The 27,468-nt window shown below is 47.1% G+C and overlaps 1 protein-coding gene across 1 annotated transcript in view; it reads right to left on the reverse strand.

Annotated features, from left to right (window-relative positions):
* Positions 1-27,468, reverse strand: part of LRIT3 (leucine rich repeat, Ig-like and transmembrane domains 3) — a 180,674-nt gene that overhangs the window by 13,600 nt on the left and 139,606 nt on the right. Inside the window, exon 3 of the mRNA XM_086963135.1 lies at positions 12,071-12,376. Within this exon, the coding sequence (XP_086819261.1) occupies positions 12,071-12,376 (306 nt within the window). The remainder of the gene's footprint in view (positions 1-12,070; positions 12,377-27,468) is intronic.

Consider the following 27,468-nt stretch of genomic DNA (forward strand, 5'->3'; position numbering starts at 1 on the left):
AACCAATGGAGGTTGATATTAGCAATTTTAAGGAGATGCACAAATTTGTGGTGTGTGACTCAAGTCCCGTAAATTTACTAGGAAAAGAGTTATTGTGCAAAATGAAATGCACAATATTCTGCACACCGGATGGTGTTGCAATTCAGACCCCCGATGAGGACGGAGTCTACAAAATCATGTTAGCCAAGCAGGTAACAGAAGTAAATGAAATGTTTTCCATGATGACAGAAAACGAGCTACCAGATGAGGTCAAAACTACTGTGAATCCTGAAGTATGGGATTTTACAGGAAAAGAAGTAGGATTAATGGCAAATGTAGGTCCTTTGAAAGTAACTGTAAAAGACGGTGCAGTTTATCCAAATACCCGGCAAAACAAAATGAGCCCGGAAATTAAAGCTGGTGTTGCAGCAGAAATGGATCGATTAGTTGAGCAAGGCATTCTGAAAGAAATAATGAGTAGTCCTTGTAACTCACCCATAATTGGTATAAAGGAACCTAACGGGAAATATAGGGTGGGTCAAGAGCTGAGGAAAATCAATAAGATTGTCATACCATGTTGCCCTGTAGTGCCAAATCCAGCAGTAATTACCGGCTTATGTGTGAATGTTTGTGGGCCCAGGTGAGTATGGTAGTTTATGAGTAACCCAAGCTGGTGAAACTCGCTGGATCAGCATCGCCCCACTGCTTTCTCGTACTGCAAGAAGCAGAAACATAAAATGGTATTATAAATATCAATTTATGTTTCTGCTTCTCGCACAGCGAGAAAACAGAAGTGTTTGATTGGGGTTCCAAGTAGATTCTGATGAGAAGTGCCAACTATAATAAAGTGGGATGTGAATATTCAACATGTTGATGCTCATTTGTCCTTGCCGGTAAAACCGTTTACAGATATTGATGGATTACAAAAAAATGCCCACAGGTTAAATCTTTTATAACCCTGCATCCCTTTTCAGTTTTTGCATAAGTCAATGCCATTTGATTTTACAGAAATTATATATTTAGTATCTTTACTTATAGGGACTGTCAGCCAGCCCTATTCATTCAATGTCATTTAAAATGTTGTTTTCGCTTATTACAGCATGCATCATGGGGCAATAGGTAGCCCACAACAGCCGTTGGCTATTTTCACCCTGAGTGATAGAATTTTGCTTTTGCACCTCTTCCTAAAAAATTGTCAATTTCAGTGCCAGAGCTGGTCTTTTACTTATGTTTTGTTTTATGATATTTTTTATTTCGTTTTGCAATGTCACTTTTTAGGTCTCGCCTGTCGATGCGCATGCGCATCGAGCAAGGCGAGAGTATTGCGAGTTATCCACTCTTTATCTGCACTGCAAGGAATCGTGGCGATTCCTTGCAGTGCCCGTGACTTTTAAGGTCAATGCGCATGCGCATTAAGCTTATGCGCATGCGCATTGACCTTAAAAGCGCGTGCGCGTGCACGTCCGTCTATGTTTACCCGCTCCGCCCCCTCCCTCCGTGTCGCATTTCTCCTCCCCCCTCCCCTCTCTTCCGTCCGTCCGTCTTGTTTCCTTGTCCATTCCTTTCTTTCTCTGCCTAATAGTTCTCGTCTCCCATCGGCCGCTTTTCGTTTTTCTCACACATGTTCGCCTCGTCGTTTCACTTCACTCCTATCTTTTCCGTCTCCCTTTCTCCTGCCCTCTCTCTCTCTCCCCCTCCCCATCCCCCCCCCCCCCACCAGCACCACCTGCTGCTCTGTGCTCCGGTAAGGTCACCCCAATGCAATGTAACACCCAATGCACTCCTCCCCCCTCCTCCTCTCCTCCCATGCCTGCCTGCCTCAACTCTCCGCCTCCCGCCCCCTCCCCCTAGCACCCCCAGCCCGAGGCAGCTTCCCCTGCACAGACCTGCTCTCGGAGGTTCACGACGAAACTAACACAGGTACGTGAAAAAACCAAAAATTTACTTAACGCTACCCATTCGACAATCAGACGGAGCAACTTGGGCATTAGAACGGCAAAAGTATGGATCGCTTCTTCAATTCTCCTCATCCACCCCCACCCTAGCCCCTTGCCTTGATAAAGCGGACTATTTCTGCCAATATTTCTGAAGATGATAGAAGCTGCGGCCAGAGTTCGACACAGGTCTATTTTCTCCCTTTCTCCTGCCCTCTCTCTCTCTCCCCCTCCCCCCCCCCCCCCCCACCAGCACCACCTGCTGCTCTGTGCTCCGGTAAGGTCACCCCAATGCAATGTAACACCCAATGCAATTTAACAGGTGCGCTCGTCATGCAGACGAATTAATGGCTGCATGCTTATGAACAGCTCTAATGTCTCACACCCCCTATTCTTTCTCCCCCCTCTTATTTTCAACAACCCCCCTTTCCATTGCCCATTACTGCGTACTCCGTGTGGAGAGGCATGTAATGGCTGCAGGTTTATGAATCTCTCTCCTCACCGTATTCCCCTTTGTCACCCCCCCCCCCCCCCCCTGCCCCCAGTAATGCCTCCATGACAGGTGCTCTTGGTGGAATGATTAAAGCGGCGGCTGGTTTAACCAATGCACTTTCCGGATGGTTAAGTTAACGAGCCTTCAGAAGATACATCTCCTGGCCTGAAAGCTTCTATTAAATAAAGAGATTTATGCACATAACATGCAGCTATAAAGGTTTATCATGGGGTGAGCAGTGGAGGGCAGAGATAGACATAGCACTCCAGTGCTCCATGTGGGAGGATTGCACACACTAGCTTCGATTTATTGTGTTTATATTGCACCAAGTTGTAGCCTTATGGTCCCTCTCGTGTACCATGCAAACAGTTGAGTAACAGCCTTGGCAAATACAATAGATCTGGATTGAATTTGCTAACACAAGCAGTGTTCGCATATTAGAGTGAGCCAGCAGGAGAGAACAGAGAGGGCAATAGTTCTAAAGTACTGCCACATGCTGTTAAATGCAAAAACTTGCTTGGAGGTGGAAGGATACACACAAAAACCCAATAGCATCAAGTGAGAGATAATAATTACTGGATTGAGCCAAGAGAGACTGACAAAGAGGCAAACTAATAACTGGGGACGCGCTGCCACCAGATACCTCACCGCTGCCAGTTGGGACTCCAAGTCCCAGGGTGCTGCTTTGCCCAGAGGGAGGAGCCTGCCGTCACCGCCACAGTCCATAGCGCCCTGTAACACCACAGCGCAGGACGCACTGCCACCAGACACCACACAGCTGCCAGTGGGGACTCCAAGTCCCAGGGTGCTGTTTTGCCCAGAGGGAGGAGCCACCCGTCACTGCCGCGCTTAATAGCGCCTTGTAACACTGCAGCGCGGGCCGCACCCTAGCGAAGCCTGTGCCAAGGGCGGGCCCGTCCTTGCCAGGAAGAGGCAGGGCAGGGCCAACCCTCCAACATCTGCCAAAGAACACGACCGACTTGAACGAACTCAAGGTACTGTTTTTTGTGTGCTTGGGATGAACCCCTCACCCTCAACCCCTCACTCACCCTCACCCTCAACCCCTCACTCACCCTCACTCACCCTCAACCCCTCACTCACCCTCAACCCCTCACCCACCCTCAACCCCTCACCCACCCTCAACCCCTCACCCACCCTCAACCCCTCACCCTCACTCACCCTCAACTCCTCACTCACCCTCACTCACCCTCAACCCCTCGCTCACCCTCACTCACCCTCAACCCCTCACTCACCCTCACTCACCCTCAACCCCTCACTCACCCTCACTCACCCTCACCCCCTCACTCACCCTCACTCACCCTCACCCTCACTCACCCTCAACCCCTCACCCTCACCCACCCTCAACCCCTCACCCACCCTCAACCCCTCACTCACCCTCACTCACCCTCAACCCCTCACCCACCCTCAACCCCTCACCCTCACTCACCCTCAACCCCTCACTCACCCTCAACCCCTCACTCACCCTCACTCACCCTCAACCCCTCACTCACCCTCACTCACCCTCAACCCCTCACTCACCCTCACTCACCCTCACTCACCCTCACTCACCCTCACCCTCAACCCCTCACTCACCCTCACTCACCCTCACCCTCAACCCCTCACCCACCCTCAACCCCTCACCCTCACTCACCCTCAACCACTCACTCACCCTCACTCACCCTCAACCCCTCACTCACCCTCACTCACCCTCAACCCCTCACCCTCACTCACCCTCAACCCCTCACTCACCCTCAACCCCTCACTCACCCTCACTCACCCTCAACCCCTCACCCACCCTCAACCCCTCACCCACCCTCAACCCCTCACCCACCCTCAACCCCTCACCCTCACTCACCCTCACTCACCCTCAACCCCTCACTCACCCTCACTCACCCTCAACCCCTCACTCACCCTCACTCACCCTCACTCACCCTCACTCACCCTCACTCACCCTCACTCACCCTCACTCACCCTCACTCACCCTCACCCACCCTCAACCCCTCACCCACCCTCAACCCCTCACCCACCCTCAACCCCTCACTCACCCTCACTCACCCTCAACCCCTCACTCACCCTCACTCACCCTCAACCCCTCACTCACCCTCACTCACCCTCAACCCCTCACTCACCCTCAACCCCTCACTCACCCTCACTCACCCTCACCCTCAACCCCTCACTCACCCTCACTCACCCTCACTCACCCTCAACCCCTCACCCTCACCCACCCTCAACCCCTCACCCACCCTCAACCCCTCACCCTCACTCACCCTCAACCCCTCACTCACCCTCACTCACCCTCAACCCCTCACTCACCCTCACTCACCCTCAACCCCTCACCCACCCTCAACCCCTCACCCTCACCCACCCTCAACCCCTCACCCACCCTCAACCCCTCACTCACCCTCACTCACCCTCAACCCCTCACCCACCCTCAACCCCTCACCCTCACTCACCCTCAACCCCTCACTCACCCTCAACCCCTCACTCACCCTCACTCACCCTCAACCCCTCACTCACCCTCACTCACCCTCAACCCCTCACTCACCCTCACTCACCCTCACTCACCCTCACCCTCAACCCCTCACTCACCCTCACTCACCCTCACCCTCAACCCCTCACCCTCACCCACCCTCAACCCCTCACCCACCCTCAACCCCTCACCCTCACTCACCCTCAACCACTCACTCACCCTCACTCACCCTCAACCCCTCACTCACCCTCACTCACCCTCAACCCCTCACCCTCACTCACCCTCAACCCCTCACTCACCCTCAACCCCTCACTCACCCTCACTCACCCTCAACCCCTCACCCACCCTCAACCCCTCACCCACCCTCAACCCCTCACCCTCACTCACCCTCACTCACCCTCAACCCCTCACTCACCCTCACTCACCCTCAACCCCTCACTCACCCTCACTCACCCTCACTCACCCTCACTCACCCTCACTCACCCTCAACCCCTCACCCTCACCCACCCTCAACCCCTCACCCACCCTCAACCCCTCACCCACCCTCAACCCCTCACTCACCCTCAACCCCTCACTCACCCTCACTCACCCTCAACCCCTCACTCACCCTCACTCACCCTCAACCCCTCACTCACCCTCAACCCCTCACTCACCCTCACTCACCCTCACCCTCAACCCCTCACTCACCCTCACTCACCCTCAACCCCTCACCCTCACCCACCCTCAACCCCTCACCCACCCTCAACCCCTCACCCTCACTCACCCTCAACCCCTCACTCACCCTCACTCACCCTCAACCCCTCACTCACCCTCACTCACCCTCAACCCCTCACCCACCCTCAACCCCTCACCCTCAACCCCTCACTCACCCTCAACCCCTCACTCACCCTCACTCACCCTCAACCCCTCACTCACCCTCACTCACCCTCAACCCCTCACTCACCCTCACTCACCCTCACTCACCCTCACTCACCCTCAACCCCTCACTCACCCTCACTCACCCTCACTCACCCTCACCCTCAACCCCTCACTCACCCTCACTCACCCTCAACCCCTCACCCTCACCCACCCTCAACCCCTCACCCACCCTCAACCCCTCACCCTCACTCACCCTCAACCCCTCACTCACCCTCACTCACCCTCAACCCCTCACTCACCCTCACTCACCCTCAACCCCTCACTCACCCTCAACCCCTCACTCACCCTCACCCTCAACCCCTCAGCCTCACCCTCAACCCCTCACCCTCAACCCCTCAGCCTCACCCTCACTCACCCTCAACCCCTCACCCTCACTCACCCTCACTCACCCTCAACCTCATGCTAAAGATTTACAAAAAAAACCCATAAACAATTCTAAAAGCACTAACTCTAATGCTGCGAGACCTATTGCATTTCTAATGCTTGTTTTACCTAGATTTTCAGACCTACGAGCACTAACTGCAGTCAGTGGCATTTCTTATGCTTTTTATTACTTTTACACTTTTAATGACTAGCGCAAATGTTTGCAAAAAAGAAATAAAAAAGATTGCAGATTTGCCAATCCTATTGGTTTGCCAACACCTATTATAGGTAGCTTGTACGCAATGGCCCCTCAATTGTACAAGTTGCGTGTTGATTGACAGAAAAGGGTTCAACCGACGCCGTCATGTATTCCTCTACAGCACCTAAAGGAAGAAATTAAAACTACAAATGTGCAATGCGAATGAACTTGCAATAAGTAACTATTAAGCCATGTTCCCAAGCTATGGTATTTTCAGCCTTCCTGACAGGAACGGGAGCTTAACTTTGGTCTCAATGGCGAGGGTGTATGTGGGGTTGGAATGCAATCCTCTAGTTGCAATGATCTGCTCAACGCACACCATTCACACTAGTGGCCGAGGCCTGGGATGTAGCTTCCATTGGTTCAGCAGATGCGGTGGTACCAGGCTTGAAGGGCTCACCAAATCTTGATGATTGATGGATTTTAGAATTCAAACATCAGCCAGAAGGCCAATTTTCTTACTTGCACTAAGGCCAATAACGCAGTAGCTACACCCTAGTCAAGGCCTCATGTATTCAATGTAATGCTTTGACATACAGACACAAAATGTTTATCATTTTGGGGATAGGCTCAATCAGAAACTTCCTATTTATGTGATAAAATAAAGTCTAGATTAGCTAATGCAAAACAACAAACAAATATTGCCTACAGAAAATATTCCTGAACACCAGCACCCGAAGCAACTTGAATTTCTACGTGCCTGATATACTGTCATATTATATGGGAAAAGGGGTCCCGCACTTCAAAAGACAAATGTACTCAAATAATATTCGTGAAGAAAAATCAAGATACACTTTTTAGGAGTACAATGTTCTTTAATCACAGAGTACTCATTCTTATTATTAGACCAACAATTTCACATAGAAATACTTCATTAATTCAGTTATAAATATGCCCAAGAGAAAGGGAGGGGGGGAGGATAGGGGTGCGGTGAGGGAAAAAGTGTTGGATGAGAAGAGAAAATATTCACTTCAGTGCAAAGAAAAAACATTCACAGTAAAACTCCAAGGGGGCCAAACATAATTGCCATACAAGGTCAAACTATAGTTCAAATAACTATGCTCCAAAAAAGGGGGAACAATCCTGCCAGGGATGGAAGCCGGTTTGATAAGGTGTTGGAAGTCTACGTTTCGACCCTAATAAGCGTAGGAAGTTTTCCCTTACAATGCGGGTCTTCTTCAGGACAGGAAGTGGGGGGGGGGAGAAGGGCTTGGACTGTTTACCTACAAAAAACACATAAGTCAAAATTAGGGTCTCAATAGATCCCAGAGTGTCACCTAATAAATACGAGAGACATATTCAAACTCCATAATTATACAAAATACAAAATTACGACAGAGGACAGTGTCAAAGGGGACGTATGAAAGTGACTTAATGAACACAAATGGTCATGAGGCAAGGCTATTGTTACCTTGCAAAGCTGCAGATCGTGCATCAAGTTACACAATAAAGTTTACTGTCCATTCACTGTTTAGTGGGATGACTGGAGCTAAAGGCAATAGCGTATATGTGTATTAATTATTAAAAACGACTGCTGGTGAAGGGTACAATATAGCCATGTCACATAGAATTATAATTACCTCGCCTTTACATATTCAGGCGGCCGGCGCTGTCAGATTTGTAACTGTTTCCTGTATCACAGTATATTTAAACTAGGGAAATCAGAAAAGACTATTATATCATAGTCAGGTGTTTGATCCCAGAAAAAGGTTTGCCGCCCAAAAGAAACTAAAGAATACCTGATAATGGAGGCAATGGGGGCCAGACTTAGTTCGTGTATCGCTTTTCTATTCTAATATAATATCGCCCGGGCTCCAAAGATAATAGTGCATAGGTTACTCATATTGCAACGAAATGACAGGCCTTCGCTATGACATCCTGTAGTCACGAGGCAAATAACAGAGTTACCTTAACTCAATTAGAAGCGTGGATCGCTGCGGGCAAAACGCGATGTAAAAACGAGCTCACATTCTCTGGTTCACCGTATGACTCTCATCCACCGGCTAAAATTACAAGGCCATATAAGTTATCCATGCTGTCAAACTTCCATTTTTTAACATGTACGAGTGCAAACCCACTAGAAATACCTGATAATGGAGGCAAGAGGCCGGACTTAGTTCATATATCACTTTTTATTTCTCATGTGCCCGAGCTGTAAAGATAATAGTGCAAGAGTTACTCTGAATGCAACGGAATGGCAGGCCTTCGCTATGACATCCGGTGGTAACGGGGCAAATACCAGAGTTACCTTAACTCAATTCAAAACGTGGATCACTGCGGGGAAACCGCGATGCAAAACTGGGCTCGCGTTCTATAGTTCACCGTCTGACCGTCAGCAGCCGGCTGAAATGACAAAACCATAGGAGTTCTCTGCGCTGTCAGACTTGCATCTTTTAACATGTAGGAATTCGAACGGGCGAGTGAGAAAGTAATACCTTGACAGCAGTAGAAGTCTCAGTTCTTACAGGCTAGTCCGATTTCCAACCAAGCTCCGTATCTTTGCTATGGCTGTGCTTGGCGTGTACGTTCGCCGTTGTATTGCGTTACTAGGGGGCGTGGCCTACCCTCGCGTTTGTTGGAAAAGGTAGAATGACTCTAAGTGGGGTGGATTTTGTTACTCCAAAACCCTTTAGAACGGTATGCACCTGCTGCGCAGGGTAGTGAAATACCGAAATAGAGGGGGAACAGAAACAAACAAAAATAAATTAATATATACAAAACTCTATCATTTCAAAGTGAGCTGAGCTGACCTCTGCAATGGTCAGCAATATCTACATATTCACAAATACTCACAGTAAATTATTCATTAAAAACACTCCATACACGCTGCATGTGTAATGTGTATATCAAGCCATTACAGTGTTCTAGAGAATGACATCGCTTCATCATATACCACTAGTTTGGAAATGTCGTAGCGCCAACCTGCCACACATGGTAGTTCAAGCGCAGTCACTTTCAAAACCATTTCAAGGCTCTCCAATACATATATCCCTATGTATAAAGGAAAGGAGAGGACAGATTATTAGAAAGAACAGATTATAAATTAGCCAGTTGTGCAAAGCTGCTGTCTGATTCGTTAAGCCCGGTGTGAACAGAGTCAAAGAAAGTGATCCATTTCAGTTCCCTAATATTCAGTATGGGGCCTATGTTACCTCTTCTTGGGCCCAGGGAGACATGTTCAACGACAATCCATTTGCGACAGTCAGCCTTGCCTCATGACCATTTGTGTTAATTAAGTCACTTTCATACGTCCCCTTTGACACTGTCCTCTGTCGTAATTGTGTATTTTGTATAATTATGGAGTTTGTAGATGTCTCTCGTATTTATTAGGTGACACTCTGGGATCTTTTGAGATCCTAATTTGGACTTATGTGTTTTTTGTAGGTAAACAGTCCAAGCCCTTCTTCTTCTCCCCCACTTCCTGTCCTGAAGAAGACCCGCATTGTAAGGGAAAACTTCCTACGCTTATTAGGGTCGAAACGTAGACAACCAACACCTTATCGAACCGGCTCCCATCCCTGGCAGGATTGTTCCCCCTTTTTTGGAGCATGGTTATTTGAACTATAGTTTTACCTTGTATGGCAATTATGTTTGGCCCCCTTGGAGAGCCACAAAGTGATGTTTTTACTGTGAATGTTTTTTCTTTGCACTGAAGTGAATATTTTCTCTTCTCATCCAACACTTTTTCCCTCACTGCACCCCTATCCTCCCCCCCTCCCTTTCTCTTGGGCACAATTATAACTGAATTATTGAAGAATTTCTATGTGAAATTGTTGGTCTAATAATAAGAATGAGTACTCTGTGATTAAAGAACATTGTACTTCTAAAAGTGTATCTTGATTTTTCTTCACGAATATTATTTGAGTACCTTTGTCTTTTGAAGTCCGGGACCCTTTTTCCCATATAATATTGTATACCCAGGTCCCTGTGACTACAATTTGGGTTAACCCTGTTACTATAACGCGTGATATCCTGTCATAGCAATTGCAATTGTATTTACATAGCGCTTACTACCCCAGAAAAGGCCTGAGGGAGGGAACACCCTGCCTCTCATTTCTGCACAGTTCAACCCGTTGCATTCTGGTGAATGCAGTAAGCTTACTTCAGAGTTGCTGAAGCTTTTTATCAAAGTTGGTGCAGGTAGTGCTGTTATCTCTAGACACCTGTTTTGAGGTTTAGCCCTTCATCAGTAGGGAACAGAAGTAGTAGAGAGCAGAGAAAAGTCATCTGTGGTTGCTGAAATACTACCCAGGTCTTTACAGTCACAGTACTACTCCACAGACACACAGATGGTTTGTGGGGTTTTGTAGTGGTTGTTGAGAAATTGAAATGTGGTCAGGGTTTGTTTGTAGTAAATGAGTAGAGTGCATGAGTAGAGTGCATTTGCCGTGAGTATGTTAATATGTCTGTGGATGGGTTAAGGTGGTTGCTGCTGAATGGAAAAAAGGGCAGCATTGCTGGCCCTAGGCCCAACCAGTACAGAACTGGCCCAGACAGGCAACTGGCCTTGTCCTCTCCACCCTTATCCTTGATGCCTGGGCTGAGATGCCCAGAGCCCAAAGCTTAAATAGCCCAAGTGATCAGGTGACACTTTTGGCTAATGGGAACCCTACCCCTTACCCTAACAAGTAAGAACACTAGCCCTAAACCCTAGGTCCAAAAGGAGACCAGACCCTTATAATGAATCACAGCCCTAGCCCTAGCAGCCAATATGAAATCAAACCCTAAGTCCAATAGAAACCCGAGCTCCAGGGACCAATCAGATCCCCGGACCTATAAACTAATCAGAACCCTAATCCTAATCCCTAAATCCTAAAGAAATGATAGCCCCAGGAACCAATCAGAACCCCAGATGTATCAGCAAATCAAAACCCTAACCCTAAGTCCAATAGAAACCCTAGATATAGGAACCAGTTAGAGAATAGTTGTAACAACCAGTAGGGAATTTATATAAGCGGCATGTGGCCTTAAGCACAGACTGATGGTCAGGGGACAGGGAGCTGCTCCTGAAGTCAGAATTTCCTTGGATACAGACAGGCTCATTCCACATTTTACAGGTCCTGTTTAACCCTGCAGGTAAGGCCCAAATCTAGGCCACTTAAAATACTGCTTTTCGCACATTTAAAAAAATCCCTTTTTGTAGCCAAAAACGATTGCTACATACACTTACAAAATACAATGACATTTGGTAAATTTCCGGCCCTCATTATACATGGTGACGCATGCTTTCGCTGCATTTAAGCAGCACATCAGATGTTTAACCTTAAGAACAATGTTAGCTTTTGAGAAATTCCACTGGCAGTAGGACTTGGACATGGCTTAGTCTGTGGTGTGGTCAGTATGAGTACTCTCACTCTTTTAATATTTGTGTTATCACTTTAACTGTGAGGCTTACCTTTAACCACTTGACCACTGTAGCCATCAAACTCACACTCTTCTGAAAAGTAATGGTTCGTCATATTTGCAACCATAGTACATGATATAAAACATATGTTAACCATCACCTCCTCCCCCCAAGGCTTCAAGCAAAAGTGTTTCTTGACAACATCCACTTATCCCTTTGTGGTTTCTCCCTACCTGGACCATTAGACAGTCTGGTCTGACCAATCAGCTGCAAGATTACCAGCCTGTGACCAAAATAATTATAGAAATACCTGTATAGTTTACTGATGAAACATCGGCGCGAGACCACAGCAGCTGTGGCGTCGGGTAGCCTGTCGAATCACAGCGCAGCAGAACGTTGCTTCCTAGGGGGGATGTTATTTTGGTGGCTGAGGTCATCACTGAGGGCTTAAGACACTGTTCCAGCTCTGCCCTTTGAAATAGGATGCCCGCCAGGTTCTCAGGTCCACTGCAGGCCACAGAAGAGTCTAGAAGTACCACTTCTGGGTCCACCATCTTGGCAAGTTCAATTAACTTAGAAATCCGGCAGTCACAAAACCATGGGTTATCTTGCAGACCTTAAGCAGAAAAAATAAAAACATTCCTCATAAATGAATTGCGAAGTTTAAGAATGTTCTAGCAAAGTGAGTATTACAGATGACGTTTCTAAATAACTGCATTCTAATAAAATAACAATGAACACACACTAAGGAGCAGATTTATGTTGGGAATGCGCCACATTTGCGTCACGCAACTGCAGCGTAAACGTGGCGCATCCCTACGACCCATTTACAACGTGACGCATCTAGGCAGATGCGTCACGTTGTACAGCCCTGCGCCACTTGTGGGCGTTACGGCGCAGGGTGGGTGTTCCGGGGCAGGTGCGCCTCGCAAAAGTGGCTGAGTGAAATCTATAAGATTTCACTCAGTCACTTTCAGGCCAATGCTGCGTCGAAATCCTGCACCTGCTTGAAGCAGGCGTAGGTCTTGACGCAGCATTGTAAAGATGGGGCACCCCCGAGCCTTGCTGGAGCTGCGTAGCGCTTGCGACGCAACTCCAGCAATGCGCCACCTTTACGGCACAGATGTGTCACACATCTGTGCCGTTTTTGCCCCATGGTGCGCCGCATTGTAAATGCGGAGCACCATGGGTGGCAGAGCAGCGGCGCAAAATAACTGGCGCATCACTGGGGATGCGCCAGTTATCATAAATCTGCCCCTAAATATTTTTTGGTACGTACAAAAGTGATGACGTGGCTGAGTCCTGTGTGACTCACGTAGGAGTTCAGTGCAACATGGTCTTCCTACCGCCTTTTCCACATTCCTTTTATTTCCTTCCCGCACGGAAATGTGTCCTCGTGTAACTTTCTAAATACATTTTATGTTCATTTTCCTGTTTTACTTTAATGTGTATGTTTCACCTTTTTCATTTGTCATTTTCCTACAAAGTCAATGTTTTTCCCAAATGCTAATAAGAACCCAATTAATTATAAAATATATGTTTTGAAGAAATCGTGAGTTATAGACAAATACATTACAAAGGGAAGCAATATAATTCCTTTTGATAAGGAAATTCTAAGCTTTGACAATTCAAATATTCTCTGCTCCCCAAGTCCTTGCAAAATGATCTGCTCTCTATCTTGCCTCTTCACCCTGCCCTCCTTCCTCATCTCCCTTGCCACCTTAATCTGCCAGCTCACTTCCATGCAAGTGCCACTGTGCAGTGCAGGCCTCAGCTCTTCAGTGCCCTTCTCTTCTTCACCCAGTAGCTTGGAGTAGGTGTTCAGCGCCCAGACACAGTTCTGCTCTATTGGTCTTCTCACTACCACTACCAACGTCCACCACCCTCATGCCCTGTTCTAAGCTGTGGACTTCATCACGGATTCTCTCTTTGCAGTCACTGCTCACTTTTGAGTGGGATTCACCACCCTACACAGGTTCTCAAAAGCACCCGGGTTACAACAGAGAGTCTCTGCCCAAACTCAGCTGAGGTAATCTGCAAATGTGCACTATTATGTTTTGTTTGTTTGTTAATTATTTTAGCTCCAGGCTTCTTCCCTGCTTCACCTTGGGTCAGGTGGCAAGAACTGTATGTTGTCCCTGGTCCCTGGTCCCTTGTCTCTAATCAAGCTGGCATGGAACCGTACCTCTTTTTATTGTACAGTCAGCACGAGAGGTTTTTAATGACTCGTTTTAGGCTCAATTTGTTGCACCATATTTTAGCTTATCCATCAGGTTTCACTCAAACAATTGAGCAGAAGGGTGCCTGCGGCTGCGACAATAGGTCTCCGCAGGACACCCTTCATTTTGTATTATTGTGTCCTTTTTATAAAACACAGCGCCAAAGATTTTTAGTGGATGTCTTGAAGGACTCAAATATTATCCATGCTAAATCTGCCTTATTGTTTTTGCAAAGAGCCGCTGAAACGCGAACCCTATTTGCTGTTATAAGTTTCCTCAAAATTGCTTTTAAATTGAGAAACACAAGGGAATGAAGAATGGTGGGTTAGGGAGGTACCGGAAATATTATTATAATACGGGGTCTTGTATCACTGTTGCTCACAGGTTTTTATCTTTTACAAAAACCCAACTTTTTTATTGGATAAACTTTTTCTCTGTCTTCTTTTTAACAAATTGTCACGTTGCTCAGAATGTTCTTTTTTGTGATTACATACTATGATTATTATGTATTTTCATGATGGTTTTTTTAACCTTCGAAACAAATAAATGAACTGAACTGATCTGTTTTTAGGAGTTGGCTAAGGATAGTTGTAGTTGTCTGCTACCAGACCCACTGTTTTCAATATTACATATACAGACAATGGGTTTTGCGGCAACTCTTTGATTGTGATTGAATGCCTTTGTTCTCTTTTTCACTCCCCTGCTCCTGATTCACTGATTCTTCTCACTATTCTGGTGCCTGTCCCGCTCAGGAGCATTTCAGCCTCAAAGAGTTGCTTGATGAATCTTTCCACTGCTGACATCAAGCCTTGCATTGCAGTTTATATGAGGGACTGATGTATCTTTTTCTCTTACTTCCTGCTTATCATACCACTTCTTAGTTAGCTCCACTACCCTCTTTCACCTCCACCCAGGGTCCTCTTGCCCCTCTGTCCTTTCACCTTCACTAATTTGAGGGCACCGACCATGTTTTCAGTAGGGAACCATTTTGAAATAGTGTTTTGGCCATTTGAAGATGAGAGAGCGCTAAACTGAAGAAAAATCTGTAGGGGTGCATCACATTCACGAGTAACCAGCACCCACATACATAGAGGACTTATTAAATATAACGAAGGGTTAGGAAATGTATTTTGCTTTAAGGATGAAGGCCTAAAGAACGAAATGTATTGCTCATGTTGGGATGAGATACACATAAACGTGCAGAGGCCTAGTTCATGTAAATCGTGTAGGCCTGATTGAAAATGCTTTGCTGGACAATAAACCATAGAAATGTTTTTGAGAAAAGCTGCTTTTAGTTAAAGTCAACTGCAACATTATGAATTGTGAGCCGATTCACATGCGTTCCTTTGCAGGTGCCGGACTAAGTAGATAGTACAGAAAAAGGGCCCATTGTGTATGAGTGTAAGGATGGTAGACTCAGACGTGGAGGAGTGACTGAGGAATTTAGGGAAGCAACTGGAAGCGAAGAAGAGTCTGGGACCCAAGGAGGCTCTAACGGACAAGGATGGAGAGATGCCATGGTGGAAAATTCTGAAAACCAACACCTTCAAGAGGGGCGTACCTTAGGGCTGTCGTCCGTATTGTGAGGTTTTGTATTAGGGACAGCACCCCGAGGGTAAGGCAGAGCAGATGCGCATGAGGGCGAAAGGAAGCGGTTGATCAGGCAGAGAGCTTTGCTATGAGGGAGCAGTTCTTAGACTAAGACTGAAGAAAGTGAGTGTACTTCTTTGGAAGTCACCACGGCTGACACCTTTGTTAGGAGGGAACCTTGTTAAGTAGGGATGTCACTTAGTATAGTGTAGGGACAGTTTAACCGGGATTTTACTCTTTTTCAAATGCATACTAAAACTCAGGTCATAGCAATTCTTGTTAGCCTGATGATTCTGGAACTAATTCTTGTATTGTTTCTTAGCCGATTGAGACTTTTCCGTAGGATTATGTTTGTATTAGTACCTGTTTATCTTCTGAACCTTTTGCTGAGATGTTTATACATCCAATTGTCTTTGGCTTTATAATAAATCTTTGAACCTGGTCCTTAGTCAGTGGTTCTTTGGGGAAAACAATGGAAATCGTCTAAAACTGATTGACAAATTGTTTAAATAGATTGCCTACTTCACTCTATGACAGGTAAAAAGGTCTAGTCGACCTGTGACGGGATTCTGGAGAATATTATGCAAATTCTAGAGTAATTAATCCCGCCTTTCCAGTTGGTAGCAGAGTAGGATGGTTTATCTTCTGGAGTGAGGGTAATCTAGAGTAGGTTAAGATTTCCCCAAGGCCCATAGAGATCTGGTGATGAGCGTCCAGAGGACCGTGGCCGGAGGATGGTGTTCCATGGAAAATGATGGAAAGTGACGGGGCGGCAGAAAGCAGCAGGTCGTAAGAGAGTGAGTATGAGAAGGGTCATGCGTGTTAGATTGTGGTATGCATTGTATTGTTGAGTTGTATTGTCTTGCGGAGTTGAGTGCCTGTGGTGTGAAAGGAGATCAGGTTGTGAGCGTGCGCAACCGGTGAAAATCTTAGGCTCAAGGAGAGTTTAAGTGGTTCGGGTGTATCGAACACCTAAAGTAATTGTCGACCATTGTAAGGGGGTCAAGAGGTACCATTGATCGCCTGCAGGACCGAGATAGGGGGAACGAATGTGTGAGTGTGTGGGTAACGGACGCTGGTCGGAAGTTGCCGTGTGCTTGTAACCTATCAGTTGAGGCGTTTGTCTGGTCGTTTCGGGGACAGACATTTGCCAGTTCGGCGACAATTACAGTCAGACTGTGGACGTACAGTCAAGGAAGTGGTTGCTTGGTCGGAAGTGATCATTTCAAGTGTATGATTGGGACGCATGCGTGACCGGGAGACGAGCTGAGAGAGGAGGGGAACTGCTGCGAAGCGGAGGCGAGTGACGTCAGAAAGAGCTGCGCTGGGATAGGACGGTTAGTGTGGAGCCGCGCTGGGATTGGGCGGTTAGTGTGAAGCGAGTGACGTCAGAAAGAGCCACGCTGGGATAGGACGGTTAGTGTGAAGCCGCGCTGGGATTGGTGGAATGTCATTGGGAAGTAAAAGAGCGCTGTGAACAAAGAGACGTTGTGGTTTTCATCATGAAATGCTTAAAAGTGTTGCGAAATTGTTTTAAGTGAGAAAAGAAGTTAGAACCTCGGGTGGGGAAGAGGCTCCACCCGAGGATACGCCAGCTCATTACATGGCCACGAATGTTGGGTTGCATACCATATTGTGGCTTGAGAACTGGTGTAAGATGACTGACGGAAGCGAGGAATTGACTTTTGATACGGAACGTTTAGATTGGAGGGGCTGTACCAGTTAAAAGCGACTATGGCTTCTTTGCGGCCTTTGCCTAGACCAACGCAGTTTGAAGCATTAAATGCGTGGATCAGGGCAGCCTATGAAAAGAATAGAGATAGGAGACAGGAAAGAGTGAAGAGATCAGTTAGGGCCGTCCAGGATGCGAGGTGGGATGCACTGGCCAAAAGGTGGAGAGTGCAGACAATCGAAGGAGACAGACTATACCCGTTGTTGGTCAATGTAGGGGATGCGCAGAGAAAGAGCACAGAGGACGACAACAGTGAGACAGACGACAGCCTGATAGAGAGACTGTTGTCGGAGAGGCCACCTCCATACAATCCTGAGATAGAGGGGAGGCCAGTACCAGCAATGGGCAGGGAAGCATCTGTCGTGGATGGTGGTGCCTTAATGGAAAGCGACTTGGGCCCAGTAGGGGACAGGTCTGGCTCGGTGGAGGGAGAAAGGACACCTCAGCATTCTCCTGAGACGAGAGTAGTGGGAAGATTTACGGTACAGAAGGTATGCAGTGAAGAGGGGGTCGGTTCACAGAGACTGCCAGACGCTCTTACGGTACCTGTCACCATAGATCCCATAGTGTCAGTGTTCAATCCAGAACAGACACAAAGCGAGGGTCTGCCACAAATAGATAGGGAGAGAAGTACCAGCGAAGGAAGAAGTAATGTGGCGGACGGGTGGAGCCCATTGCCAAGGCCTATAAAAAGGAGCACCCCCCTTGGCAGCATCGGCAGACTCATCTGGAGAGCAGGGGGGTTTGAGAGGACCGATGGATCTGAGAGGACCACGGCCAAGGTCGATTAGAGAATTAAGGCCAGATTTGAGAAGTTGGGAGACGGTCGTGGATACCCAGAGCGACAGGTCGAGGGACGATTGTGGTCATGGAAGTCAGGAAAATAGGGGGGTGTCTCACTGCACGTCTAATGGAAGCAGGTACGAATGGGACCGTGGGAGTGAGGAGAATAGGGGAGCGTCCCCCCATGCATCTACCGATAAAAGACAGGAGTGGGACCACGAAAGCTGGGAAAGAGGAAGGGTTCCCCATAACACACCTGAGGAAGACAGACGAGTGAGTCAGGACTGTAAAGGGAGGGACTCTAGTGAAACCTCTAGTCAAGGTACATTGAGGGCGGCAATAAAGGCAATGAGAATTGATGTGCCAAGACTTAAATCAGAGGTAGAGGAAATAGTGGAAGGCACATTGCCACTGGAGAGAATGGAACTCTATGAACCAGATGAACTGCTGTTTGTAGCGAAGGATGTTACTCGCAGAGCCAGGACAGCTCATGAGAAATTATCTGAATTAGCGAACAAGTACACAGTGGACTTGACAAGGACGAAAGCATTACAGGGTGGCCATAGGCTGCAGTACTCGGACCAAGATCTAGAAGAGAAGAGGGTGATCGGATTAAAAACCCACATCAGGGAATTGATTGTGGGACTCCGAACATGGGTCCAATTGGACAAATGGGAGGAAAGGTGGTTGAGGAAAAAGAGCGTTAGGCGAAGCGCTATAGGGACATCTCCGGGAGGGGGGTTGATGAATGTGGAAGCGTACCCCTTGAGGGAGGTGGCTCATGGGGGGTATGTGCATGTACCCTGGAGTAGGGGAGATTTGGCTGCCTTTACGAACACATTTCCGAAGTTGCGTGAGAGTCCCGTAGAATGGTACAAGCAGGTAGAGAGGTTCGTTAAGATTTCAAAAGTACTGTGGATTGACATGAACACATTGTTTGATATTGTGGTTCCAGGAGACCTGTGGATAGCATGTAAGGTCAGTGTTGAATGGCCCACAGTGGAGCCAGACCGAGATGCTGCCACGAATGGACCCTCACCCAGGGTGATGATAAAGAATGAGCAGGCGATCACGTGGTTGAAAACTAAGGTACCACCACAGGACATCGACTGGGTGAAAATAGATCGGACTAGGCAGGAACCGAAGGAGACAGTCCATGAGTATTACGAGCGAATATTGCAGATATTCAAGCAGTACAGTGGCTTGGATGTGATGGATCCAAAGGACATGGGTCAGTTTGTGTCCAAGTTTGTTTTGGGATTGAGACCCGATATCTGTCTCATGATACAACAACATTTAATTTGTTTGCAGAACAAGCCTCTTGACGAGATTCTGAGGTACTCGAGGTACTGCAGTGATGAGATAGATTCTAAGGCAAGGAAGCTTAAGGATAAGCTGATGTTAGTCCAGATGCAACCGGGAGGACAGGGTCAATCAGGAAATGGAACATTGGGAAGAAAATCGGGTGGTCAGAAAAGGGACAGTGAGGACGGTCCAAGGCCAAGGGTAGACCTGGCGACCCTGAAAAAGACGACTAAGTGTCATCAGTGTCATGAGGTCGGACATTGGAGACGCGAGTGTCCCCATAACCCGGAAAACCAAGTACAAGAGGAAGAGGAGGAGGAGGTTCAGGCCCCTCCAGCGCCAAAAGCAACAGTACAGTAGCTAAGTTCAAGGCGGCTAAAGGGGGGACTTCGGCTCCTAGGGCTCCGGTTTCCCAGCCACCGAAGATTTCGGCAGGGAGCAAGGTTTACCAGCAGATGCCTTTCATAGTTGAAGGGGACGAATACTATTACTTTGACCCAGTGACAGGACGGTGCCTGAGTGGAGAGGAGGACTGTACCCTCGGGGCAGTACTGGAGGTAGACCAGAGGGGACCATTTGTAGAGGTTGATGTGGATGGATACCCCACCACCTTTTTGGTAGATACTGGTGCTACCCGCTCTACTGTACGGTCTGCAGTAGTCCCTAACCTACCACTTTCCGGACAGACTATTTAAGTTGTAGGAGTTGCAAACAGGAGGATGACGAACCCACTGACTGAGCCAGTCCCAGTAAAGATAGGAAATTTCAGGGACAGACACCAATTCGTAGTGTGTGACTCCAGCCCTGTGTGTCTGTTAGGAAGAGATCTCCTGTGTAAACTCAATTGTACCATCTACTGTACCCCCAAGGGAGTGGAGGTGCAGACAAATGATGATGATGCTGCCTTTAAGGTTGCGAATACACATGTGTGCATAGAATTGTATCCTGCGTTAACTGTGGAAGAACTCCCTGGGATTTGAGGGATACAGTCAGACAGGAGGTGTGGGGCTTTACAGGAGAGGAGATCGGCTTGATCCGAGGAGTAGAGCCAGTTAAAATTCAAGTGAGACCGAATGTCGAGTTTCCAAGAACACCCCAATACAAATTGACACCGGAAACTATTGCAGGAATAAGACCTGTGATCGAATCCATGATTAGACAGGGAATTTTGAAGGAAGTCATGGGCAGTCCATGCAACTCCCCGATCATGGGCTTGCAGAAGCCTAACAGGAAGTTCAGGATTGTGCAGGATTTGCGAAAAGTGAACAACATAGTTGTTCCCTGCTGTCCAGTGGTACCGAATCCTTCAGTGATATTGTTTCAGATACCGTACCAGGCTGAGTGGTTCACTGTGATTGATTTGTGTCAAGCTTTCTTCTCGATACCATTGCATGAGGAGAGCCAATTTCTTTTTGCGTTTAAGCTGGAAGATCGCGTGTTAACATGGTGTTGTATCCCTCAAGGGTATACAGAGAGCCCATCGATCTTTAATCAATTATTGAAAAGGAATCTTGAGAGTCTAGTACTACCGCAGAATTCGGTTCTCGTACAGTACATAGACGACCTCCTTGTTGCGTCAGAGACAGAAGAAGCTTGTAGAATTGACACCATTGCCTTGTTGAACCATTTGGCAGAAAATGGGCATAAGGTATCCCCCAGCAAGTTACAGTACTGTTTGTCTGAGGTACAGTATCTGGGTCACAGGATAGAGAAGGGGAAAAGGAAAGTGTCGCCTGACAGGATAGAGGCAATAATGAGAATGATGGTGCCCTCGACTCAGAGGGAAGTTAGAATGTTCCTGGGAATGGTTGGCTACTGTCGCCAGTGGATTGCCAATTTTTCCCTGAAAGCAAAACCATTGCAGAAACTGACGCACAAGGATGTAAGTGATCCGGTACCATGGGACAAAGACTGTATGATAGCTTTTCTTGAGCTGCAAGAGGACTTGTGTCGCGCTCCGGCTCTGGGAATGCCTGATTACACCAAATCATTTTCACTGTTCTGTTGTAAGCGAGAGGGTTGTGCTTTGGCAGTCTTAACACAAGATCATGGAGGTGTCCGTAGACCAGTTGCTTATTTCTCGGCTACCTTAGACCCAGTAGCCGCAGCGTTGCCCGGATGTCTCAAATCCGTTGCTGCAACAGGTGTCAGCATTGAAAGGTGTGAAAGCATTGTGATGGGACATTCACTGATGGTACATGTTCCACACTCTGTAGAATTGTTGATGACCAGGACCAAAACGCAGCACTTGACCAATAATAGGCTCACACGCTACGAGCAGGTCATACTGACCGCGGAGAATGTGACCCTTAAGAGGTGCTCGGTTTTGAATCATGCTACCTTGATGCCATTACCAAATGTTTTAGACGAAGATTGTGAAGACCATGATTGCCTTGATGTGACTGAATTGTGTACCAAACCCAGACCGGATATTGTCGATGAACCATTGACAGACCCCGATGAAATTTTCTTTGTTGATGGTTCATGTGTAAGAGACAATACGGGTCAGTTGAGAGCAGCTTTCGCTGTTTGTACGATTTCTGGAATTGTGGAAGTGGCTTGCCTGGAAGGAGTACACTCCGCTCAGGTGGCAGAGATAATTGCGTTGACGCGTGCCTGTTTGGCGGCCAACAAGATTCGGAATACCATATACACTGACAGCCAATATGGGTTCGGCGTGGTTCATGACTTCGGGCAGTTATGGTCTCAAAGGGGTTACATGACATCATCAGGTTCCCCTATTAGGAATGGAGAATTTGTCAGATTACTGCTGGAGGCTTTGCAGGGTCCAGCAGAGATAGCGGTGGTGAAATGCACAGCACATAGCAAGGGTACTGAATTTGTGTCCTTGGGTAATCGCTATGCTGATGAAGTCGCACGTTACTGTGCCGAGCAGGGATATTCATTTACTGACCAAATTGTTGAAGGGACACAGGGAGGACGGAGTTAAACATGATACTTGAAGTGGCTGATACCTGGGATGAATTGAGGAAAATGCAGGAACAAGCATCAGACTACGAGAAAAAGGTGTGGGGGACAGCTGGTTGCGTCAAAGGAGAGTTGGATTTGTGGATTTCGGCTGATGGGAGAGCTGTGTTACCGAATGAGCTGGTGAGTCCGATGGCACGACAGATACATGGTCCTGTACATTTGGGAAGAGATGCAATGATGTGAGTGTTCAGGCAGACTTGGTATAACCCAAAATTTCGAACGGCTGCGGAAGCAGTATGTCAGAGGTGTGCTACTGTCGCCAGTGGATTGCCAATTTTTCCCTGAAAGCGAAACCATTGCAGAAACTGACGCACAAGGATGTAAGTGATCCGGTACCATGGGACAAAGACTGTATGATAGCTGGTATGAATGTTGGGAAAAGAACACCAGTCACATTGGAAGGTCCGGTGGACCTTTCAACAGGATGCAACTGGATTTCATTGAAATGCCGAGGTGTAATCGCCTCAGATATGTCTTGGTGATTGTGTGTGTGTTTTCCAGGTGGGTTGAGGCATACCCAACTCGTAGGTGCGATACACTCACAGTAGCAAAATTATTGTTGAGGGAGCTAGTGCCACGTTTCGGGGTTCCGACCTCTTTGGAATCGGACAGAGGGACGCATTTTAATAGCGAAATTGTGAAAATGCTCTGCTCAGCACTGAACATTGACCAGAGACTGCATTGTAGCTATCGGCCAGAGGCTTCTGGCATAGTGGAGCAAATAAATGGAACACTCAAGGCCCGAATGGCGAAAGTATGCTCATCTACGTCCCTGAAATGGCCAGATGCATTACCGTTGGTGTTAATGAGCTTACGTAGTACGCCTGACAGGAGGACAGGACTCTCACCCCACGAGGTGTTGATGGGGAGGGCTATGAGATTGCCATCTGTCCCTTCAGCGGCCTTGCTAAATATCACAGATGATCTGATTCTTGACTATTGTAACGGACTATCTGATGTCATCCATTCTGTGTCTCTTCAGGTGCAGATGGCTGAAATTCCGACCTCTAGAGACCTTTGTCACGACCTGTGTCCAAGTGATTGGGTCTTGGTGCGAAAACACGTGAGGAAGAGCTGCCTAGATGTGCGCTGGAGAGGACCGTTTCAGGTCATCTTGGTAACGAACACCGCCGTGAAGTGTGGTGGATTGCCGAATTGGGTCCATGCTTCTCACACCTGAAGAGTTCTAGCACCCCTGGAAGAAACAGCTCCTCTCGTTGATGAAAATCCAGCTGTGGAAGAAGATCCACTAGAGGGGACAAGCCAAGCTGTGGGGGTGTCTGAAGGAGCTGGTAACTCATCTGATCGAGCTGAAGGAAGTCACGACGACAGTGACACAGAATCTGCTTCCAAATGGGGAAGTTGCTGTGAAGGTGATTTGAACGCAGAACAAGCTGAGAGCAGTGATGAGCAGGGTGTGCAAACGAGAAGCAGAAGAGTGAGCAGCACAGAGGCAAGTTGGCCTGAAAGGCGAAGACGACTGAACGTAAGGTTGGCCTCCGAAAGGGATCTCGCCCCTGTATCTGAAGAATCAGACCCGGAAGAGGGAAAACAAGAGTCAGAGCAAAGAGGTCCGAGAAGGTCAAGGAGGGTGAGAGTACCTTGTCGAAGATACGCCACTCCTGAGTGGACCTACCCTTTGACAAATGCCAGGTGTACTGAGGTCCGGGAGGGTGAGGTCAGTGACTGTGACCAGTACGATCCCAAACGTTAAGTTGGAAGTGATACTGTTGGTACCTGGACTGGAAATTGAAGGCGTACTGACACTCACAATTCCTAATCCCCCTTACCTAAGCAAGATACGTGATTTAATCCTGGATAGACTGATTTTTCCTACATTTGGTCCTGAAATACCAGCTTACGAAGCGGTTGTCCTTCGCATGGAACTTTTGGATTATGTGCTATGTGCAGTTGGAGCAAATATCATCATTGATTACTAAAGACTTTTGTAAATAGCTGTTGAACTTACCTAGAGCCGAGTGGAAGAAGAAGAAATTTAGGGACTTCCCTTAGAGGACGGAGAAGGGTTAAGGTTGTCTGATGCTGATGTAAATAAAGAACTGAAAGAGGATTTCTGCTTCCAGGTGTGGTTTCGAGAATTTTCAAAGGCCAAGAAAGAGACTTTGTGTTGTTGCAAGAAAAACTAACCACACTGTTCTGAGACCATGGAGGCTGGGAACCCGACTCGTAGGGCTAAGTGCATTGTAGGCACACTTATAGGTGGAGTGATATTCTTTATATTCTTAGTAGTTATAGTTTCCTATTTAGCACCACAAGAGCAGGCAGTGGAGGTTGAGGGAACACCGACACCTACCACTCCTAGCCAGAAAGAGGTAAAAATAGGAGCCGAGAAGGCTTTGCTAGTAGAAGAGAGTCGTAGATTACATGCAGATCTGTCTAAAGGCAATTTTGGGCAAAATGCTTATGCAAAGTTGTTGTATGAATATATTGATGCAATGGATGCGAAAGATTGCTATGTGTGTATGCAACTGCCGGCTTCAGTAGACGAGGGTATTAGATACCATCATCTTCCATTGACATAGGGAATTTCATGTAGTTTGCTGCTTAGCATATTTTATGGGCGAAATCATTTTGAGTACTTCTTTTCGAATTATGATGCTGTGCTTCCGGAGGTCCCTGCTTATAAACACCTGAATAAGTTTGATTATTATAAGTCAGAGGATAGACTTGGATATTTTTTCATTCCAACACAAGAGTTAGACACCTCATATGCTCACCGACACAATTTGACATGCTCGTTATCAGGGATAGAGAAGAAGTTCATAGAACAAGTGGAAGATAGATACAAAAGGCAAAAACAGTTGCAGGATTCAGGGCAAGGTAAAGTTGACTGGACGGATGAGGAAAAGTTGCACAAGATAAAGGGAAGTTATGGTCCGATAGCTTTAGATGAGGTGCAGAAAGGGAAATTGTGCCTTCACGGACCACAGACGTATTATGAAAATGTGTATGTGGGCCATACAACCTGTGAGCACACTTTCACATTGGAGTATTACACAAAGGATTTCCTGAAGAGTGTGGTACAAGTGATCCCTACTGTGTATTTTGTCTGTGGGAAAAATGTGTATGTGCGGTTGCCGGAGAAGTGGTACGGAACATGTTATTTGGCGATTATTTTTCCCAAGATACACCATACTGAGGACTTTGCTCTTCTGGAGGGTGGACACCAGACGAGGGTGAAGCGGGGAGATAGTGTGGGTGCAATAATAGGTGATGTGTTTGGAGCAGCGATACCAATGTTTGGAGTGATTTTGAATGACGTGAAAATACGGCGGTTGGCAACTGTGGTGGATGAACTGTCAATGAGTACAGCTAAGTCACTAGTGTTGGTTGAGGGTGAGATGTTGTCGATAAGGACAATGGTTTTACAGAACCGTCTTGCCTTAGACGTCCTTCTAGCAAAAGAGGGAGGAGTCTGTAAACTTTTGAAGGTTCAGGAATGTTGCACGTATATTCCAGACAACTCCAAGGATCTGAAGAAATATATACGTAACATTACTGCCATTCATTATGAACTTGAGGATTTGACGCAAGAGAACGTGTGGTAGAAAGTCGGCAAGGGATTTGGAAATGTTGGAAATTGGTTTGCAAATCTGGGAAGGAGTTTCCTTGGATACATACTGAAACCCCTCATCATCGTAGTGGCATGTGTGATTGGGTTGTGGGGTTTGCTGAGACTGTACAAATGGTATAGGTCAACTAGGTTGGCAAGGTCGATGAGGGTGCAAGAGCAAAGAATGGAGAGACTGCAGGACAGTCAATATCGGAGCCTGAGAGCGTTGGAGATGCTCAAGCGAGGGAAAGTAGCGACAAGTTCTGTTTAGCTTGGTTCCTATCCTGAGTGATGTTGGGGTTGGTGGTGATGACACAGGTCATCAAAGGGGGGAACTGAGAGAGCGCTAAACTGAATAAAAATCTGTAGGGGTGCATCATATTCACGAGTAGCCAGCATCCACATACATAGAGGACTTATTAAATGTAACGAAGGGCTAGGAAATGTATTTTGCTTTAAGGATGAAGGCCTAAAGAACGAAATGTATTGCTCATGTTGGGATGAGATACACATAAACGTGCAGAGGCTTAGTTCATGTAAATCATGTAGGCCTGATTGAAAATGCTTTGCTTGACAATAAACCATAGAAATGTTTTTGAGAAAAGCTGCTTTTAGTTAAAGTCAACTGCAACATTATGAATTGTGAGCCGATTCACATGCGTTCCTTTGCAGGTGCCGGACTAAGTAGATAGTACAGAAAAAGGGCCCATTGTGTATGAGTATTAGGATGGTAGACTCAGACGTGGAGGAGTGACTGAGGAATTTAGGGAAGCAACTGGAAGCGAAGAAGAGTCTGGGACCCAAGGACGCTCTAAGGGACAAGGATGGAGAGATGCCATGGTGGAAAATTCTGAAAACCATCACCTTCGAGAGGGGCGTACCTTATGGTGTGTCGTCCGTATTGTGGGGTTTTGTATTAGGGACAGCACCCCGAGGGTAAGGCAGAGCAGATGCGCATGAGGGCGAAAGGAAGCGGTTGATCAGGCAGAGAGCTTTGCTATGAGGGAGCAGTTCTTAGACTAAGTCTGAAGAAAGTGAGTGTACTTCTTTGGAAGTCACCACGGCTGACACCTTTGTTAGGAGGGAACCTTGTTAAGTAGGGATGTCACTTAGTATAGTGTAAGGAAAGATTAACCTGGATTTTACTCTTTTTCAAATGCATACTAAAACTCAGGTCATAGCAATTCTTGTTAGCCTGATGATTCTGGAATTAATTATTGTATTGTTTCTTAGCCGATTGAGACTTTTCCGTAGGATTATGTTTGTATTAATACCTGTTTATCTTCTGAACCTTTTGCTGAGATGTTTATACATCCAATTGTCTTTGGCTTTATAATAAATCTTTGAACCTGGTCCTTAGTCGGTGGTTCTTTGGGGAAAACAATGGAAATCGCCTGAAACTGATTGACAAATTGTTTAAATACATTGCCTACTTCACTCTATGACAGGTAAAAAGGTCTAGTCGACCTGTGACGGGATTCTGGAGAATATTATGCAAATTCTAGAGTAATTAA

The sequence above is a fragment of the Lissotriton vulgaris genome, chromosome 3_1 (assembly GCF_964263255.1).
Source record: "Lissotriton vulgaris chromosome 3_1, aLisVul1.2, whole genome shotgun sequence".
Lineage (NCBI taxonomy): Eukaryota > Metazoa > Chordata > Amphibia > Caudata > Salamandridae > Lissotriton > Lissotriton vulgaris.